The 21,452-nt window shown below is 38.5% G+C and overlaps 1 protein-coding gene across 1 annotated transcript in view; it reads right to left on the bottom strand.

Annotated features, from left to right (window-relative positions):
- Positions 1-21,242, bottom strand: part of pho (phoenix) — an 82,480-nt gene extending 61,238 nt beyond the window's left edge. The window contains exon 1 of the mRNA XM_079870545.1: positions 20,133-21,242. Coding sequence (XP_079726671.1) covers positions 20,133-20,365 — 233 coding nt within the window. The 5' untranslated portion in view covers positions 20,366-21,242. The remainder of the gene's footprint in view (positions 1-20,132) is intronic.
- Positions 21,243-21,452: the final 210 nt, after the last annotated feature.

The following is a 21,452-nucleotide window of genomic DNA, read 5'->3' as shown; positions in this document are numbered from 1 at the left end:
TTCATCTTAAAGCATGATTTTATGGAGATTTTTGGAAAAACAAACCAAATTAATTTAAACAGAGCTTTTATTAAGAAAAACTAATAAGCACGGCAGCCTCATTCTTGTGTTGCACTTGAAGTTGTGAGTGTAAATTAGAAGTGGTACCTCGGCATGCTGCCACCTTTATCAGGAAAAGTTTACAGATTGCCTCAATGTTTGAACATTCCCTATTTAAAGCCAAAATAATTTGCCAAATAGGTGCTTTTACATTTCGCTTTGAAACCAAATCTTTCGCCATCATCTTATCAGTCAGCTCACCTCACTCACGTCACTTGATAAATGAAATCTGTCGTCTTCTTGTCATAATCATTTGTTAAACAAGTATTCATTACTTGCGGTATCACACAGACCAAAACAAAAACAGACATTCCGACACGGAACACACATTTCAAAGTAAAATAACTGGCTGTAGCATTATTTTTTAGAGAAACGAGTATGTGAACTCGGCATGTTTCCTAAATATCTGCAAACATATTATGGCATTTTTATGCTTTAGTAGTAAGAATAGCTAAATAACCCCAGTGGGTCTATTTCAGGGTTGTCCAAACTCTGTCCTGGTGGGCCACTGTGATCAAATACAATAAACTTGTTAAACACTCCACAGCGCCACACAGTGCATTTAATTATAACTCTATTGGAGTTTTAGTGCTTGGGATTTATCCATACACTGTAAATAGATTCACTGCATTAAAGGGATAGTTCACTTTGAAATTAAATTTTGGTATGTTTTAGCTTACCTCAAGGGCATCCAAGATGTAGGTGTCTTTGTTTCCGCAGTAGTTTAAATTTTGATATTTTAAGTCAAACCGTTCTTGTCGGTCAGTCATATAATGCAGGTCTATGGTCACCACCTCAAAGAGCATGCACAGAGAAGTCCAAATTAAACAATTCCCCATCGTAAGTACACATTGATGGCCTAAGACACGAAACGAGCGGTTTGTGTGAGAAAACGAACAGTATTTATATTGTTTTTACCTCTACACAACCACGTCCAAGTGATCCGAGGGGGCGCGCGCTTTCTGGTGTGTGACGTCTGCGCGTGTTCTGGCTTAGTCTGCGCAAGCGCCGGGAACAGGGTCGGATTAACAGTTTCCTGTGCCCTGGGCAACAAGACTCAAGGGCCCGGTGTAGTTAGGGGGGTTCGGGGGCATGCTCCCCTGAGAAAATTTGGATTTCTCTGATATACATATGTGCAATTTAGGACTTTTGAAGGCCAAAAAATTATAAGAAATAGGCTCTTTAAAACCTTGTCATTAGATTATTTGTCAATACCTGCTCTCTCCTCATCTTCATATTTCTTTTTCTCCCAGTCTCCTTATCCTGGCCTATTTCTTCCCCTCCTAAAGCTGAACTTAGTCTTTTCATTTTCGTCTGTGTCAGTGACTAAAGTAAACATAGGCTCAACTGATATTTATACGTTTTATGAATCATTTTCTTAGACAAGTTAATTTACTCAAGGCTACCAGGAAAGCTGTAGCCTAAGTCAGTATTGCCATTAGGAACCTTCTGCAAGCTTTGGAATTTGAAAACGTCTGTTTTTAAATGTTAAAAGTAATTTTAAATAATACAAATTATAGACTACGTTTACCGCAGTTGGTGGAATTGGCAGACATCCCCTTAAGCATCGTGCGCTGTGGAAACGCGTCAAAGCATTCTCAGGTATAATTATGCAGCATTAATGCACGAATGATTTGAATGAATATTTTCATCATGTCGATATACAATGGTCACATAATGTTAAAACTAATCTTGCTATTGATATCTTTGTTAGACTACCGACCCTATAGAACAAATGTCCGGCTAATATCGAACCTAAAACGAACTTTACCGCGCTCAACCAGCGGGAGTGCATTTCACGAATTAGTAATCGCTTGCGTTCAGCGGGGAGGGAGGAAAGACTTTGTCTGCGTGAACCCGCGTAGATGCACTTTATGCAGTGAAGACTGTAAAGTGTTTGATAACTTTATTAAATTTCTGTGTATTTCCTCCTACCTGTCAGGACCCCTTAGATGCCATGTGCCCCTGGGCAAGTGCCCAGTTGCCCTAATGGTTAATCCGGCCCTGGCCGGGAAGTGTACAAGAGGTAAAAACGATATAAATACGGTTCGTTTTCTCACACAAACCGCTCGTTTCGTGTCTTAGGCCATCAATGAGTACTTATGATTGGGAATTGTTTAATTTGGACTTCTCTGTGCATGCTCTTTGAGGTGGTGACCATAGACCTGCATTATATGACTGACAGACAAGAACGGTTTGACCTAAAAATATCAAAATTTAAACTACTGCGGAAACAAAGACACTAAGACTGAAAATACTGGTTGAGGCCCTGGTCTGAGACAAAGGGCTAATTACCATTTGACCACCCCCATACGACCTCACTTCCGCAAACTACTCGAACTCACACAAGAATATGGTTTAATGTGAATGTTTATCATTGACTGTTATGTTTTTGGTGTCATTTGAAATGTCTCATAGTGAGTGGTACAGATATCTCATATCCAGATAGATCAAATAAAAGGTAATAAGGTCTATAGAAGTTTAGAGAAAACTGGTTAAGCCATTTGAGGTTGGTTTTCCCCATCCCCCATATCACCTGGGCAAACAGGATAAAGGAAGGTGTGCATGCTCTATCTGGGGGCTTCTTGGCTGGACACGAATGGAATAGGTGGTCTCTCTCTCTCTCTCTCTCTCTCTCTCTCTCTCTCTATCTCTTTCTTTCCCTTTCTCTCTCTCTATCTCAGGTACAAGCTGGGTAAGATTATTTGGTGTAACCAATGTATAACCATGTTCTAGATATTTGAATTGATTGTGGAATTGATCTCTGATATCTGAAATATTAAATTGTTACATGTGATTATTCTAACTGATTTTGACATTGTTCATTTAATGGTTAAAAGGAATAGTCAAACATTCGCTCACTTTTAGTGAGGCACAGATATTATTAAAACCTTTCATTTATGGAGTCAGATGAATTAAACGAGTAAATACATATGATTAATGTATTACAAATTTAACCAACCAATTCTTTGCATGAGTGAGGACAGAGCACGTGATAACCTTCCCCGTGTATTGGCGGACCGGCAGATTGGACCAATATATAACGGGCGTTACAAAAATGGTGACCTCGACGTGATCTCAAAACAGATCAAAACAGATTCACGAGAAACGTCCTTTCCAGCAAGTATTGGGATCTTAAAATCAACAAGAGGTTTGAAAATCATCCCTTTCTTCCGCTGCTATGGTAAGTAAACTTTTTCTGCCCTTTATAGAAGTGTTGAAGAAATGTTTGCATTGATTACGGGCAGGAATTAAAGCCCAGCTTTGTTTAGAAGCGTGATATGGCAGCCAGATGAAGAATGAAAAACCTTGTGTACTAGATTTAAAGATCGCCTTGTTTTGCCTAAGCAACAAGAAACGAAACCTAAAGTGAGAAAAACATCTTCCAAATAATTAGTAACTCGATGAAGAGCTGAAAAAGTAAAGCCTAAAGGTTATAAAAATCAGCCGCATGTTTTCCGGCCATTGTTGTATGGGCTTAAAACTAACCAGCAACACGTGAAAAGAATGAGCAAACTAACAGAAAACAGAGAAAGAAAAATCTAAGTTTGTAAACGATCGGAAAACACGTGATTTTATAAATAAAAAGGCAGATCGGTGCATTGTTTATGAAAAGAAAATTGAGAAAACAGGATGATATGATTTACAGGGTAAAACTCAAATATCAAGGCTAATGCTAAATGCTATTGTCCATGCTGTTTTCAAAACGCTTAAGGCTGAGGCTAATGCTAAATGCTAAAGCCATGCTGTGTCCGAAATGCTTAACCCTTTTGTGTCGCTGGCTGACTGGTAGATCCAAAAACAGAGATTAGAAGTAACAGAATAATCTAAGTAGTCCCATTATTGTGAAATCATGTGTACTGATCATGTCCTGTTTACATTATGGGCTGAAAAGGTTGAGCCTACACTGTACAAACTCAGTAGAAAAGGTCTTAACATGGATGCTATTAACAATGAAATTTTCACTTGGTGGAAAACAGTGGGTAGCAAGCAGAAGAAATCAAAACATGGTGAAATAATTGAGGCTTTAAACTTCATAAGTTATAAACGGCTAAATGAGTTAACAAAATTTCTATCTTCGCTTATGGAGGCTAAATGTGAAGTGCATTCTAAAAATGCAGAGGCACAAAAGTCTGAGGAAAAGATTCAAGATCTTCAAACACAGCTAGATAAATTACTAGCTGAGCAGTTAGCCCTGACGGAAAAGTGTAAAAATCACAAAGAGACCATTGCAGATCTCAAGGCTAAGCTAAATGCTAAAAGCAAGTCTCCCAAAAAGCTTAAAGGGATAGTTCAGGATTTTAGACATGAATCTCTATAGCTTCCCCATAAGCAGTGTGGTGCATTGACCATGACTTACCCCCGACAGCGTCCTGTGAGCCGAGCTCCGGTCCAGTTTTGGTCAAGATGAAATTAGTCCGGCAAGTTTGCTGGGGTCACGGCAATAAAGCTTTTTTCTTCTCAAATCAATATGTGTTCAAAAGAGTGATATATTTGCAGCACAAAACCGCTGTCTATGGAGAGGTCAGACCTCGTAATGGCTTGGCACTATTTTCTTCCCCGTCATATCACTGCGCGCTGCCGCTACCTACAGCCAGCTGGGAGCCGCGCACGTGTCACTTTGTTTACAGCTCGTAAAGAGAACGACAACATGTCTGACTACAGCAGCGACGATGACAACATTGACTTCGACACACAGCCAAAAGGATATCTTTACGAACCTGAATACACAGATGACGAGTTACGCCAGATGGAGTTAGAAAGGACAGAAAGAGAGAGGATGGACAGAGAAGTTGAACAAGTTGAAGCTGGAGCTTGTACAAACTGATCGCTCTTGGTGAGTAGCTATGTTAGCTCGTTCGTGTAGCTGTTCTGAGCACGTAAACACTGCTGTAAACACTGCCGAACAACTGAAAAAGTGGTGTGCGCCTGCGCAGCTCGCAGCTGGCTGTAGGTAGCGGCAGCGCGCAGTGATATGACAGGGGAGAAAATAGTGCCAAGCCATTACGAGGTCTGACCTCTCCATAGACAACGTTTTAGTGACGCAAATATATCACTCTTTTGAACACACATTGATTTGAGAAGAAAAAAGCTTTATTGCCGTGACCCCAGCAAACTTGCCGGACTAATTTCATCTTGACCAAAACTGGACCGGAGCTCGGCTCACAGGACGCTGTCGGGGGTAAGCCATGGTCAATGCACCACACTGCTTATGGGGAAGCTATAGAGATTCATGTCTAAAATCCTGAACTATCCCTTTAACAGCGATTGGGCTAAAAATGTACACTTCTTAGATGAGGCAGCCTGCTCTAATAATCTCGTATCTTTTCAGACAGATGAAGCATGTGATAAAGTTATGAAAAGAGTGCCTGTTTCAGCCCTTAAGGTGATACGGCACCCAAACGGCACAGAGTCAACCATTCGGCGTCCTCTAACAGTAACTGAATGTAGCTTGTTTAAAGCAGAGATCGGACCATTTCCTTTGAAAGGGCCATTCGAACCATGGTGGAGACGCATTGTTAGTCTAAAACATGCATTTCAGCTCGAACCAAAAGATATTTGGCAAATTGTTATCAGCTCAATTCCAGATGTTCTGACCTATAAGATACCACAGGTTTTGATGACGGGCACCATTATGCAGTCAATGCATCAAAATGAGCCTGAGAGCGAAATCTTGAATAGATTAAAACAATGCCTTCGCGAGCTGCGAGGTTGTAGTCCTGTTGGATGGGAATTGATTTTCAATCGGAAACAGAGTACTGAAGAATCGTTTGAGACATATGCAGAAAATATGTTTGAACTTTTTGAGGAGTATTCTGGAATTGAAGGTGTTAACCACAACAATGTAATTCTCCTTGAATTCCTGCTTACAAATGCAGGGCCGCGTGTACAGCAATCACTCATGTATGGTGCTTCTCCAGCAAAAAATACATTCGAAGGTATTGTTAGCTGGGCAACAAGAATTGAGTCACAGAAACAAATGCATGGTGAGGTAGCTGTGTTAGAATGTCATGAAGATCCTCCATCTGCAGGAGAATTCAGAAAGCCACACTGTGGCAAACTGAACAGATTCTGTAATTCCTGTCACAAAACAGGCCATACAGAGGAAAAGTGTTGGTCACTGGGCAGAGGCAGACCTCCACCCTATTTCATAAAACGCAGACAATCACAATCTAATGACACGAACCAGCACTCTGCAAGTAACCAAAGCTCAAATGCATCTAAAACTCTTACTGACCTGACAACTTTGGTCACTCAAGGCCCTCAGCTATTAGCGTCATTTGGTAGTTTGGTAGCAGCCCAATAGCAAATAGCTTAATAGTTTAACATCTAAATTAATTGAACCTGTCTGCATTTTCAAAATTGAAATTGTGCTTAACACATCGTGCACTACACATCGTGCACATAGAACACAATTTGGTTGTTTGTGCTACAAGATGCACATAGGCTAATTTAAAGTTTATTCTTTAAATACAGGATTGCTTTACTGTAAGTGTATTTGAAACACTTAAGCAAAGGTGACATAGATGTTGTATTCTATTGCTTTGCTGTGGGTGTATTTGTAACTCTTAGGTAAAGGTTGTAGATGTTGTATTCTAGGCCATGTGTCCTGTGCATGTGTGTCTGTGCTGAATTTGGTGGCTATAATGTGATTCACAATGAATTTGAAAATCAGAAACAGCGAACGCATCTCATTAATCCTGAAACAAAAACCTTTTCATATTCATGTTCCAGAGACGCTTCAGGGAACGTAGCAACTCTTGAACATTGAACAAAAATCATAAATTCTTGCGTTTGAATTTATTCTGAATTACTCTGAGACTTGTTTTTCCCCCAAGTAGATTAATGGATCCGTATATTGCCACAAGGTTGGGTCAGAGATTAGCGATGGCTAATAACTGATATCAGGAAGTGTGCAGGCGACTTGGATGAGAGGATGGGTTAGTCCGACTAGGATCAGCGAGATGCTGGTTGATCAACCTAGCTTGGACGCTTCCGATGACTTCTGTTCTAATTTAATAGTTTTGGAAAACGATTGAATTAAGTTCCTGAAGGGCATCCAAGGGGGCTATTGAATATATTTTTGATTGTTGCACGTGGGAATTACGGCAAAATCTTAGCTATTTAGCTAACTGCCTCAGCTTCTGATCTTCGGGACTGACCACTTGTGTCATGCATCCTTAGGAGAAGGACTGCAAAGCGATATAGTTTTCTTATCTATAAACGGAAAAATATAAAGTAAGAGTAAATAGAAGAATCAAACGTTAAAATGGCCATTTAAAAAGACTAAATGAGAAGAAAAGGTATTTGAAACCTAGCAAAGAGAAAAGAGAAACAGCCAACGTACATCTTATCAGTCCTGAGCCAAAAGCCTTTTCATATTCAAATGTATTGACATGAGAACAAGCAGAGATTTGACCGTGCGTTAAGTTGTTCCGGAGACTCTTAAGAGACCGAAAACAATATAATTGACTTGTATTGTTAGAGAATATAATTATATTATAACTTGAATTATAATAAACATTATATTACACTCGCGGAGCAGGACAATAATTGGAGAAGTGTGACTTTCGTCATTAAAACTGAATTTCTAAAACAGATTTTCATTTGTGTGCTACCCAGTGCCAAAAAAAAAGGGGAAGGGTATGCCTTTATTTTTCACCGTTAGAAAACATGGCTAGAATTGTGGCACAGGTAATAGCAAACCAAATTGTGCAACAACTAAATGTAATCTAATCAGAGAAGTAAATTTACAAGGAGGGTGTAAAATGCTAAACAGCAGATAGAAGTACCACAGTTTTTTGCAGGTCAAAAAATATTTGCACTAACTAAAATGTGTGAACGACACCATAAACAGCAAATGCTAACCAGACAACCCACAGATCTGGCTGTAATGAGAGGAAGCAATGAGCATTGCACATGCAGCGGACTGAAGGCTGAACTGAAAGAGCAGCTTCAGGTGTCACAACACACTGAAACAACAGCAACAATTCAGACTTGGTCAATGAAACTCGGTTTCATGTGACATCTGGAATTAAAATAGCAACTTACATGATAATGGTAATGGAACAAGTAAAAGAATTCCACACGTCTGAATTTAATGTTTTTGAAATATTGGAATTATCTGTCTGTGGTTCGCTCTCCTCTGTTTTATGTCTCAGGTTTACTTCTGCAAATTCCTCGAAGGACGGACGCCAGGATGGGCCGGACCCCACCTGGATCAAGGCCAGGACAGTGGAATTGTTAGAACATAACCTCGGGAGATGGGTGAAAAGACACTTCAAGAGGCCATTCACACTCACAATAGTACATCACTGAATAAATATGGCCTCCCAGTTTAGAACTGGAACTAAATTTGCAACACAATTGTTATAGATTAGATCCCACCCATCTCCTAGACATGAACACTGAACACACCCCTCCATCACTATACCCTCACAGCATCATCACCTGGGGTAGATAGAGTCTATCTAGGCTGAACACTGCACATCAGATGAAGATGTGCCATCTTCACACTAACATATCCAGATAGCTTCACACACACAGGGTGGAGCTGATCTCATGATCATGGTCTAACAGAGACACAGAGAATAGCATACGCTATTCACAACAAACTGCCAACTAATGTAACACACATGAACAACTGAATGGCTACAGTCACAAATCAAGACAAATTCTAAGGCAGACCTGCCATTAAATTTCAAACTCTATGATTGTTGGTGGGAGTTGGGAGATCAGAGGGCCCCTGATTTCTCAACTTACCACTAATAACAGAAACATAATTAAAATGGATAAATCTGAAGTGAGACCAATTCAATCAAGTACAAAAATCTACAATTCAACTCTGTCATCGACTGTGACTTAGCCAGATCAATACACACACTCTCAAACACACTCTCTCACAGACACACACACCAACACACACACACAAAAACAATCTCAGACAAAAACACTCTGACATTCTAAAAAATACTCACACAAACACACAATACCATTGATTGGTTTACACCGACCTCTTTCTGCATTTCTGAAACCTATTTTGATTTCTGCATTTTTTCCTTTGAGTAATTCAGAAAAACATTTCTGAAACTTATTTTGATATCTGCATTTTTTCCTTTGAGTAATTCAGAAAAACATTTCTGAAACTTATTTTGATTTTAATTTCTGAAACTTATTTTGATTTCTGCTTATTTGTATATTGTCCATTTTACTCGCAACAATGTTTTTGGACATCAATTCAATTGAATCTCTATGGTTGGTTACACCAAAATTTTGCGGACACTCTTCATGAAATGTTGTTTTAACCTAGCACTGGTTGTTTTGTTAGAATTTCATTTATTTAAATGTTTCTAAGAACAGGGTAAGAGCTTGTAGGATCTTCCTTTGTCCTTCCTTGACCCTCTATAGGAGTACTATTGGCGTGGTAATTAAAAATCAGGTAATTAATGAGACCAAATGTACCACTCACATTTGCTGACATGAACATGGTATTTTACATTGAACATGACATGATTTTGCTTTATTGCATTATGCGTTCCTATGCATTTCCTTACGACTAAGTTCATATATGTGCTCAATCGTGAAGCGGACATTTAAGATGCTTTTCAGGTGTCAAAGGAGAACCCCTTCATCCACTGAGGTCTGCCCAGACCACCGGTACCGGCTGGAGGTGACAGGGTGGGTCAAGGAGGGTAAGATCATCATCGTGGAGAAGGTGCCAGGGAAGCGGAAGTTTCTCCATGAAGGAATGACACGTCAACTGATCAAGTCACAAGAGGTCCAGATTGACTATGAACTTTGCTCACATCACAGGATTACAGGAAGAGAACCTGAACGCATCCATCCACCTGCTGGACTCAAGCTATACACCTGGTGAGAACGGGTGTTCTGCAGGTGAACACAGCCCACTGAGCTTCTACAGAGGCCAACATTGCAAAGACAATTTTTGTGCTACATCTTCAAGGATTATAACAAACGTCTTACTGTGACCCCGTAAGTGTTCATCAGAATGTGACCCACGGGATCAAGGAGGGAATCTGTAAGACTGAAAATACTGGTTGAGGCCCTGGTCTGAGACAAAGGGCTAATTACCATTTGACCTCCCCCATACGACCTCACTTCCGCAAACTACTATGAACTCACACAAGAATATGGTTTAATGTGAATGTTTATCATTGACTGTTATGTTTTTGGTGTCATTTGAAATGTCTCAGTGAGTGGTACAGATATCTCATATCCAGATAGATCAAATAAAAGGTAATAAGGTCTATAGAAGTTTAGAGAAAACTGGTTAAGCCATTTGAGGTTGGTTTTCCCCATCCCCCATATCACCTGGGCAAACAGGATAAAGGAAGGTGTGCATGCTCTATCTGGGGGCTTCTTGGCTGGACACGAATGGAATAGGTGGTCTCGCTCTCGCTCTCTCTGGTACAAGCTGGGTAAGATTATTTGGTGTAACCAATGTATAACCATGTTCTAGATATTTGAATTGATTGTGGAATTGATCTCTGATATCTGAAATATTAAATTGTTACATGTGATTATTCTAACTGATTTTGACATTGTTCATTTAATGGTTAACCTGTTAAGCTGCAACCCCACTTTTGAAAAATCCCCAGAAATGACATACCCAAACTGAAACAGATACAGTTCATGAACCCTTTGTACTAAAAGCACAAGTATGGTCTCATTTGAAAGCTGACACCTGGCAGTTTATTGTAAATGTAGAATTAATTATTGTCATAATGACAAAAATTGTTATAAATAGCTTCAAAGTTTTGTAAAGTTATTAGAAATTAATTTTTATGAAACATCCTCATGAAAATAAAATTGAAGTTGGCACTGGAGCAATCTAGAAATGCACTACAGCTAAAGCCACATGTCTAAACATTTTATGTTTAAAATCTGAAGATAATAAGTCCAAAACTCTGTATTTAGTTAAATGTTTTTCAAGACCATGTCAGTTGACTTTATTTTGATTTGACGCTAAGATGCTTCTGATGTTTATTGTCATCTTCTAACCATCTATCCAGTATATTCAAGTTCAAGTTCAAGTTCAAGTTCTTTATTCAGTCATAATGTTACTACAGACACAATAATAACATCACCTCAACAAAATAATAACATTCAATGCTGAATAGGAGCATGAGGAAGACCTAGTCTTATAATTTCATGCCCCTTTTTTCAATAATCTAAACTAATTTGAAACAAATGGCTCGCCGTTTTTTTTTTTTTTTTTTTTCTGTTGAGGTACAATATTAATTCACATCTAAATAATTAAATTCAAATTTGTCAAACCTTGGTTCTTAGGCTTCACTGCCTTCATATTTTCTAAGTACATTTTTTTTATACAATTTATTGAATTGAACAATCGTCTTACATGATTTTTGCACAATGTCCAAAGAGTTCCATAATTTGATCCCAGTTACAAGAAACCCTTTTTGTTTTTGTGAGGTACGTGAATATGGTACACAAAAATTACCTTTTCTTCTATTGTTACTATCTGTGATTAGCATGAATTTGTTTTGAATATGTATTGGCACCAAATTATTTTTCACTCTCCACATCGTTTGTAGTATTTTAAATTTGACCAAATCTTTCAATTTCAAGGTCTGCAATTTTATAAACAGATTGTTTGTGTGATCACGTAAACCTTTGTAAGTCACAATTCTTATCGCTTTCTTCTGCAGTAAGAACAGCCTATCTATATAACTGGTGCATGCATTACCCCACACTTCGATACAATATGTTAAATATGGAACAATTAAGGTTAAATATAGAAGCTGTAATGAAGCTTCATCCAATGTGTGTTTAACGTTATAGAGAATACCAATATTTTTGCTAACTTTACCTTTGATATACTCAATATGAGACTTCCAGCTAAGTTTTCTGTCTAGGATAACTCCCAAAAATTTGATTTCTGAAACACATTCAATATTTACATCCTCAATAACTAATTTTGTGCATCCCTGTTTTCCCTTATTTCCAAAAACCATATAATTTGTCTTATCCCAATTTAGAAACAATTTATTACAATCAAACCATTTCTTTAACTCTGTCATTTCCCTTTCAATAATGACCATTAATTCATTTAAATCTGTCCCCGTCTTGAACACAATTGTGTCATCAGCAAACAACAAAAAATGTATGTATTTGGAAGCCTCAAATATATCATTAATAAATAATATAAAAAGTTTAGGGCCAATTACAGAACCCTGGGGAATTCCGCATACAACAGTTTTATAGTCCGAGACATGATTTTTAAATTGAACATATTGGCTTCTATTACTTAAATAACTTTCAAGCCATTTATATGTCTGACCCCTGAAACTATATTGTCTCTATTGTTTTGTGGTGCAAACGAGCCCCATTCAGTCTCAGTCTCCCCCTGCACACATTCACACCTCTCCAGCCTGGTTATGGCTCGAAATATGCATTTCTTTTGTCTGCATTATAGTTACTAACGACTGGCTATTCACAGGGTTTCAGTCCCTAATTTCTTTTCTCAAAGTTCACCTCACATTTTAAATAAAGAATAAAGAACATTCTTGAATAAAGAAACTTTCAGTAAGCATTCAAAAAAACATAAAAGTATAACTTCTAGGTTGCAGGTGCACCTAGGGCTAGCTAGCATGTTAGCTTAGCACACCATCAATACACGACCATTTATGAGATTAAAACCATGTTTGTGCTCCAAACTTTTATAACGCAAGTGGAGTATTTTAAATAATCTTCTGTGATCTAATTTGGCTTCAGATAAAAAAATCAGACAGAAAATATACTATTGTAGCCTATACTGTTCTGCACAATGATAGTCTATAATATAGATTAGCATTACATTATAAATATAATCTATTATTATGAAAATACCTGGCATGTCTTGAAAAACACAGGTAACTCAAATATCATTGCAATCATGTTTATTATCTTCAAAACATCTTTTATCTGCATGTTACAGCGATCTCTGTAGCTTTGTGTGTATCAGTGACGTCCTGGAATGTCACATGATCATGGCTCTTCTTCATGTTCCATATATGGACAATTATTGTGCATATAGCGCCCTCAGGCTGTTGGTATGGATTGAAAACACAGTATCAGAGTATGCAAGCGCTCATAATGATTACATCGACGCATTTGGGTATAAATTCAATAAATATTATTCCTGTCTATAGAAATATGATGTGAATCTATGAGAATATATCAATATTTCTCCAAATCTGCACATTTTTGAGCTAAAGCCCTGAGGGACGTTGTTTTGTGTATCGCTGTCATGACGACAGCACGGGAGTTTTTTATGAATGAAAGCAGCTGACGCGCATAATTCATATCAAAGGTATCGACTCATTTTTTCATTTCATAACTCCTGACACAAATTAAGAAATAACTGTCGCTATAAGTTTCTCAGAATACAATAGTGGTCAAATACTGAAACTTGAGTCTTATATCTTTTTAATGATGTATAGTTTGTCGAAGTATAACATTAAATCTGATAGTAACTTTGAGCTATATATAAAAAAAAACGCTTCAGTGCGCCGACGCACTGGTGAGGCTTAACAGGTTAAAAGGAATAGTCAAACATTCGCTCACTTTTAGTGAGGCACAGATATTATTAAAACCTTTCATTTATGGAGTCAGATGAATTAAACGAGTAAATACATATGATTAATGTATTACAAATTTAACCAACCAATTCTTTGCATGAGTGAGGACAGAGCACGTGATAACCTTCCCCGTGTATTGGCGGACCGGCAGATTGGACCAATATATAACGGGCCTTACAACACCTACATCTTGGATGCCCTTGAGGTAAGCTAAAACATACCAAAATTTAATTTCAAAGTGAACTATCCCTTTAACAGCCAGCAAAGCAATGCAATAAAATTCTAATAGAATTTTTATTTTCCAATAATAATTACAGATCGAATATTGGTGGCATGGCAACCCTGGCACAGACAGAGTGCAGGGAGGTGCTTTACCCAGAGTAGTGCAGAAGTGTACAGGCCCGAAATAAAACAGAGAAAACTCTCAGAGGCAACCCTGATTCTTGTACGCTGACTACATTCAACTCAATGGGAGAAGAATCAAGAACAACCTTATCTTCTACGCCATTTTGATAACTGCATGGAAATCAGCCATCTGTGAGGAATACAAGCACATTTTTAAAGGAGGAAATGGTCGAGTTGGAAGACTAACTATATGCAAAGATAAAATGCTGGACACAGACAACCCAATTCTCACCATAACTTATACTAACTATACTATAACATAACTATACTAAAGGCACTTTCCTTCTGTAAGGCAATAAGGCAAGCCTGGACTCATTCGAGGAGATTTTCCCCTTGCTGAAGGCCAGAGTAGAGGAGGAGAAAGACAAGCCTCATACCCACCTATGGCTCACTACACACCTGTAAACCTGCAGTCACCAACTCCACATCCACCTGCTGGCCATAAAGTCCCCATTAGCAAGAAGAAATCAGGGGTCTTCAGGGTCTTAATTCTTTAACATTTGGTTCTAAAAGCACAGACCCAGAATTTCTAATACATATTGAAGATGTTGATATTATAATCCTCACTGAAACCTGATGTTGAAATGATGCACTTACCTACTGTCCCTCAGGCTACTATGAAGTAATTGTGCCCTCAGTCAAAATAAGTACAGTCCATCGTGGACGAGACTCTGGAGGAATTCTGGTGTGGTACTCCCTGTTCCAAACATCTCTGATCTGGCCAAACACATTTCTACTATTACAGTTGAAAAATTTCATTGCTGGTTAAAACTAAACCAAATTGGCATTTCAACTACAGACACATATCTCTGTGCCATCTACATTCCCCCAGCGGAGTCCCCTTACCATGACGAGCAATATCTCAACAACATCCACATAGAATTCAGCCATTTCCAGGCCCAGGGAAACGTGCTGCTGTGTGGAGACTTTAATGCAAGAACTGGATCTGAACCTGATGACATAGATCCAAAGGGAAATTAATATGTCTTTGGCCAAAACCCTCCGAGTCTCACAAGAAAACTTGCACTGAGAAACAACCATGACCAAACAGTGAATAAAAATGGTAGAGAGTTGGTGCAGCTCTGCCGAGCCTCAGGCCTGTACATACATACTGAACGGCAGGATCAGAGGGGACTCTGAGTCTTTAGTGAGGTTCACATGTTGTTCAGGTCTTGGAGCTAGTGTAGTTGACTATGCCATCACTGACATGGACCCACCCTTCAATGCATTCACTGTCAAACAGCAAACTCCGCTTTCTGACCATAACCAAACTAACATCTATATCAAAACACATCATACTCCAGAACAAAACAGACTGCAGTGCAAACCTGCCAAATGTATCAGGTCCAGCAGAGATACAGATGGGCTCCAGACAGCGCAGACAAATTTGTCCAAGCCCTCAGTTCTGAAGAACTAAAAAATCGAATAAATACATTTATTAATAAGAAATTCGAAACGATGGTGTTAATTCGGCTAAAAATTAAATCAATTACATATTTAAAAAAGCAGCACATAAGTGCATTGAAAAAGAAAGGCAAAAAATACACAAAAAATACTCCAAAATATGAAAAATGGTTTGACTCAGACTGCAAAACATTAAGAAAAACAACTTAACTTCAAATCTGAAACAAAAAGAACTGAATACTTTTCAAAACAAAAAATATATAAAGACAATTAGAGTGAAAAAGCAACACCATCTGACAAAGTATACAAGAATTAGAACATTCAATAAATCAGAATCACTTCTGAGATATGTGGAATAATCTGAACACAACAAAACCACAAGACCTACCAATACAAGATGGAGAAATTTGGACAAATCATTTTGAAAACTTATATAAAGAAATCCCATCAAAACAACTCAATGACAATTATAATCTGATAAAACTAAATCTAGAAACTTATTAAGAGACAATTATAAATAATAAAAATCCACTTGACTTCCCAATTACACATGAAGAATTGACAAAACTCAAAAGCCAAAAAGGTAAGAAATCTTGTTGTCCTGACAGCATTCTAGTTGAAATGCTGAAACACAGCACACCTGAGCTGCAGGTGGCTGTGCTCAAAATATTCAACATTGTACTTAGTTCAGGCTGTTTTCCTGACATCTGCAGCCAAGGACTTATTACCCCAATTCATAAAAGTGGAAACAAATTGGACCCTAATAATTTCAGAGGCATTAGTGTGAGCAGTAATCTGGGGAATTGTAAGATTCCTTAACGAACACAATGTCCTGAGCTCGAGTCAGATTGGCTTCATTCCAAATCACAGAACTACTGACCCACATTTACACCCTACACACCCCTAATCAATAAACACGTAAAACAGACCAAAAATGGAAAAATATTTGCATGCTTTGTCGATTTCAAAAAAGCATTTTATTCTATTTGGCACAACGGATTATATTACAAACTTTTACAAAGTGGTGTAGGGGGTAAAGTTTATGAAATAAAGTTATTGATTATAAAATCAATGTATTCGAACAACAAATGAGCAATACTAATTGGCAACAAACATACAGAATTCTTCACCCAGAAAAGAGGAGTGCAGCAGGGCTGTAGCCTGAGTCCAATGCTGTTCAACATCTACATTAATGAACTAGCCGTGCAGTTGGAACAGTCTACAGGCCCTGGACTCACTCTACAGGACAGAAGCATCAAGCTCTTGCTGTATGCAGATGACCTGGTGCTGCTGTCACCCACTGCACAGGGACAACAGCAGCACCTGGACCTGCTAGAGAACTGCCTCACAAAGACCAACATTATAGTCTTTCAGAAAAAGCCCAGATGTCAGGAACACAGATACCAGTTCAGTCTAGGCAGCACTGGCCAAGAGCACGATGCAGTACACTTACCTCGGCCTGGTCATCACTGCATCGGGGAGTTTCAGTATGGCAGTGAATGCTTTCAAAGAGCTCTATACAACATTAAGAAAAAAAAATCCAATAAACTGAATTACCAATTCCAATCTGGTGTAAAATCTTTGATAGTGTAAATCAGCCCATTGCGCTGTATTGAAGTGAGGTTTGGGGCCCACTCAGTGATCTGAGCTACACTAGATGGGACAGACATCCAACAGAAGCCCTACACACAGAATTCTGCAAAGTTACAAAGGAAAACACCCAATAATGCTGTAGGGCAGAATTAGGCCGATTCCCATTGATTGTTCATATGCAAAAAAGATCCCTCAAATTCTGAATGCATTTAAAATCAAGTCCCACAGAATCGCTACATTTTAAAGCACTACAAACCCAAGAACTGAACCCCAAAAAAAAGTCCCCTCAGTCAGCTGGTTCTGAGACTTACTAACCTGACTAACTCTACTAACACTAACCAGTCTCAGACCAGCACTGCTTCTCACACAAACATCAAAATAAACCAAATTATTAACCAGTCTAAAAATACATATCTGGATCATTGGGATCAGGAAATTAAAACAGTAAATTACAATTCTATCGAACTCTGAAATCAAATTATGAATTGGAAGAATATCTCCAGAGTGTGAGAGACACAAAGCAGAGACGGATCCTGAGCAAGTACAGGCTGAGTGAACACAGCCTAGCCATCGAGACCGGCAGACACAGAAAGAGCTGGTTACCCCGAGAGCAAAGGGTGTGTGTTCACTGTAGGACAGGAGAGATCGAGACAGAGACGCAACTTCCTCCTTCACTGTCACAAATACAGTTCAATCAGAGACCTCTACTTAAACAAATTCACAAACTTAATAAAGAACGTTAAAGCCATGACTGAAGTAGAACAGACAAAGAAGATCATACTAGGAGAGGTACAGACAGCAGCACTGGCTGCCAGATACGTGTGTGTGTGCCACAGACTGAGAGACACATATTGTATGTGTCTGACCTCAGTGTGTTTCCTTACTGTGCACCACAGTGACCCTCAGTAATGTGTGTGTGTGTGTGTGTGTGTGTGTGTGTGTGTGTGTGTGTGTGTGTGTGTGTGTGTGTGTGTGTGTGTGTGTGTGTGTGTGTGTGTGTGTGTGTGTGTGAAAACACTGTGGTATCAAATGTTCACACATTTTAATTTGTTACACTTAATTTGTACAATTAATGTAATTTGTACATTTAAATTTAAGTTATAATATTTTATTATTTTGATGTCTTTATAATTATTCTATGAATTCCAAGCTTTGGCAATATTGCATTATGTACAGTCGTGCCAATAAAGCAGTTTTTGAAGAGAGAGAGAGGCACGTTTCAGATAGCGCTCAAACACCAAATTGATTCCTCTTTCGCGTTTTCTTGCCCTTGAACGGACACACACACAAAATCATAAAAATACCTGTCTCGGCAAGCATTCTCTCGGTTATGTCATAAGTGAACAGTTGAGAAAGAATTCAGTATGTCAGCATATCAGTGCATTAGGTCTTAAAGTGAATCCTAATATTCTTGCAGTTGTCTGTCATTAATGTTAATAAAACAACAAAATACAGCTTTAACAAGATGAACCTATATTTAATTTCTACAGTGAATAAATAGTGTTATTTTACATTTAGGCCTAATCATTAGTTTCTGTACCTGACTACTACTGTTAGACTTTGTAACTTTGTTATTTAGTATTCATCTCTACTTGTAATTTGTGCATTTGTTCGTATTTTATTACTGACAATCCACTTGTCTTTAATAATGTTTGAAGTTTATCAGTTAGGCTAGAAGTTTTTGCTGCGGTTCCCTTTCACACTGCCCTTTTTGCAAGTGAACCAAAATTTGTAAACAAAACCACACTTGTGCTAAGGTCATCCATTCATTGGACAGAAATTCTCAAGCAGGGAAAAGCAGCTACTAACACAATATGAAGAAACTTATGAGCATCATATGATACAATGTCATATATATGATGTTGTAATTAGGATTTTGCAAAGGATTTGGAGGATTCAGTTCAGAACTGCAAACACGAGTAAAAAGTGTTTCGATTTAGATTTGAGTGACTAATAATCAACATTTAATCTGATTAAAGTATTTATGTAAGATTATCCGTGTTATATTTCACCTACAACAACAATGTGAACTTTTCTAAAGATCCATTTGGCTATATATGCATGACCATCTTTTTCTCAGAATATCAGAAACAGATCTTTATTTTCTTTTAGTGCAAGGAAATATTTGGTATCAGCAACTTTTTTACCACTATTGGATTATGGAGATCTGCTTTATATGAATGCCCCGGGCCAGTTCATTATTTTTTTTTAAATGTATACGTTTATCGTAGCACTTTACGTTTCATTACTGGTTATAGTTATCAAGCACATCATTGCACTTTATATGATAAAGCTGAACTGACATCTTTGTATACTCGAAGTAGTTTTAATTGGCATTGTTTTATTTAAAAGTCTATTTGTGGTCTACCATCTTACTTGTCTCTCTGTGTTTCTAATACAAATGTTTGCTACAATCTTCGTTCTAATGATTTGTTATATCTTAAAGTTCCTCGGGTTCGAACAGAGCAAGGAAAAAAAGGCTTTAAATATAATGCTTCTGCTTGGAACACTTTACAAAACATCTTAAAGCTTGACAAGATGATTGACAGATCAGTTTAGGCGACAGGATGCGTGTAACTAAGTGACAGAGAGCAACGTTAAAGACGCTACTACACAGTCAAAAGTACGTACTTTTTCTTCACAAAAGAAGTAGGCCTACATAATTTTAGGGCGTAGTATGAGTAGTTGAATTGAGACGCAGCAAAAGATATTTTGAAGAATGTTGGTAACCAGACAGTTGACGGTAGTCATTGACTTCATTGGTACTATGGATACCATCAACTGTCTTTCATAATGGCTCCGCATAAACTAAATGAAGCAAGGGTGTAGACTGTGTAGAGTTACATTCAAGCAATTTTAAGGCACGAAGAAATTATTTTCACAGGGAAAAAAAGTTTAAATATGTCGTTTTGATGATCAAAGATGAGTTAAGGTATCAAAATTATTGACTGCAGGGAGACATTAAAAGAGGATGAGAAGCAACACTGCAGTCTAGTTTCCATGTCCATTCTTACTTTCTTTTTTTTTTACCTGTCCGAAGAAGATCTGTGGACTGAAGCATCTAGTCTCCTCTCAAAGGTGCTGGTGAAATGCTCAAAACAAGCATTGATGGAACTTACAACATCAGGCGGAGGAGTTTCGAGGAACAGCTCTGAGTGCGGGTCCAAGTCGATCAGATCACTAACGTGCGCCACAACCGGTACGATCTGCTGCTTGTTCGGCGACTCATTTTGCGTTCTGACGTCTTCGCTTCTTAGAGCCATGGTAATTTAATTTAATACTATAAATGACATGAGAACTGTCATGTCTTCGTAGACTTGCGTGATATCGATTATGTGTGCACCTCTAACGGGCGCTTGGGCTGCAAAAGATGACAAGCCTGAACACAAAAGTACTGATCAAAAAAGAAAATTATGTATCAGATAACGTTTGCTTCTATGCCAAACATATCCACGTGTGTTAATATGGCGGGCGCCATGCAGTTCCGGTGTGATGATTTATCCGGTTACTCGGTGTATTGGGTCCGGGCGTAGGACCCCATTAGTATGCCAGTAGTATGCCTGATCTAAATCTGTTCTCGCGATAACTTGTAGCTAACGTGAGCTGTTTTAGTGTTATTAGGCTTGTTTGAGATGAGCAAAATCTGCGCAGAATCGATCACCGGTGATCAGCGCGAGATGCATGCCGGTTAGAAATGTGTCCGAGTGCGGTCCGCCTTGCTCTGATGTCATGCTGACGTATGTCAAAAATCTCTGGCGAGCGCAAGGCGCACCTGTCGGATTCTGCAGTCGAGCGCAGTTGCTCTCCACCGACTGCGCTGATCAAAAGCATGATGGGAAACGACTTGCTGACGACACAGCTTAATGTTAATTGGTTTAAACAACTGTGATGTATTGTTAGGCTTGTTTGAGATGCGCCTCGCCTCGCCTGAAATGTAGGCGAGAGTAGGCGGCTGCAGTGAGAGGAGGAGTGAAAAAAGCGCAGGCAAGCCGGACAGTTCTCTCTTCTCGCAGTGGATCTGACACCTGTGAGATCAAAGATGGATATCGCGGGATTCACCGGATTCACGCTCGTGCACAGTGTTGCTAATAAACTGAATGGAATTTAAGTTCTGTTGCTTTTATATGAAAATAAATATAATGAACAAGACACCCAAAGTAGCATACTTATTTAATTCCATTCCAAATACATGTTTATCAGTCTTTTTTCTTGTGTTTTTTTTTTCTTTTCTTTTCTTTTTTTTAAATAAAAATTACATTGCATAACCCATAGAGATCGCACTGAGGTAGTTTGGGAATATTACCACATAACGTAGGCCTACACATAAAACATGATATCAGAGTTTTAAAA

Source organism: Squalius cephalus (assembly GCF_949319135.1).
Source record: "Squalius cephalus genome assembly, chromosome: 5".
Taxonomy (NCBI): Eukaryota; Metazoa; Chordata; class Actinopteri; order Cypriniformes; family Leuciscidae; genus Squalius; species Squalius cephalus.
This window is presented reverse-complemented; position numbering and strand designations above follow the sequence as displayed.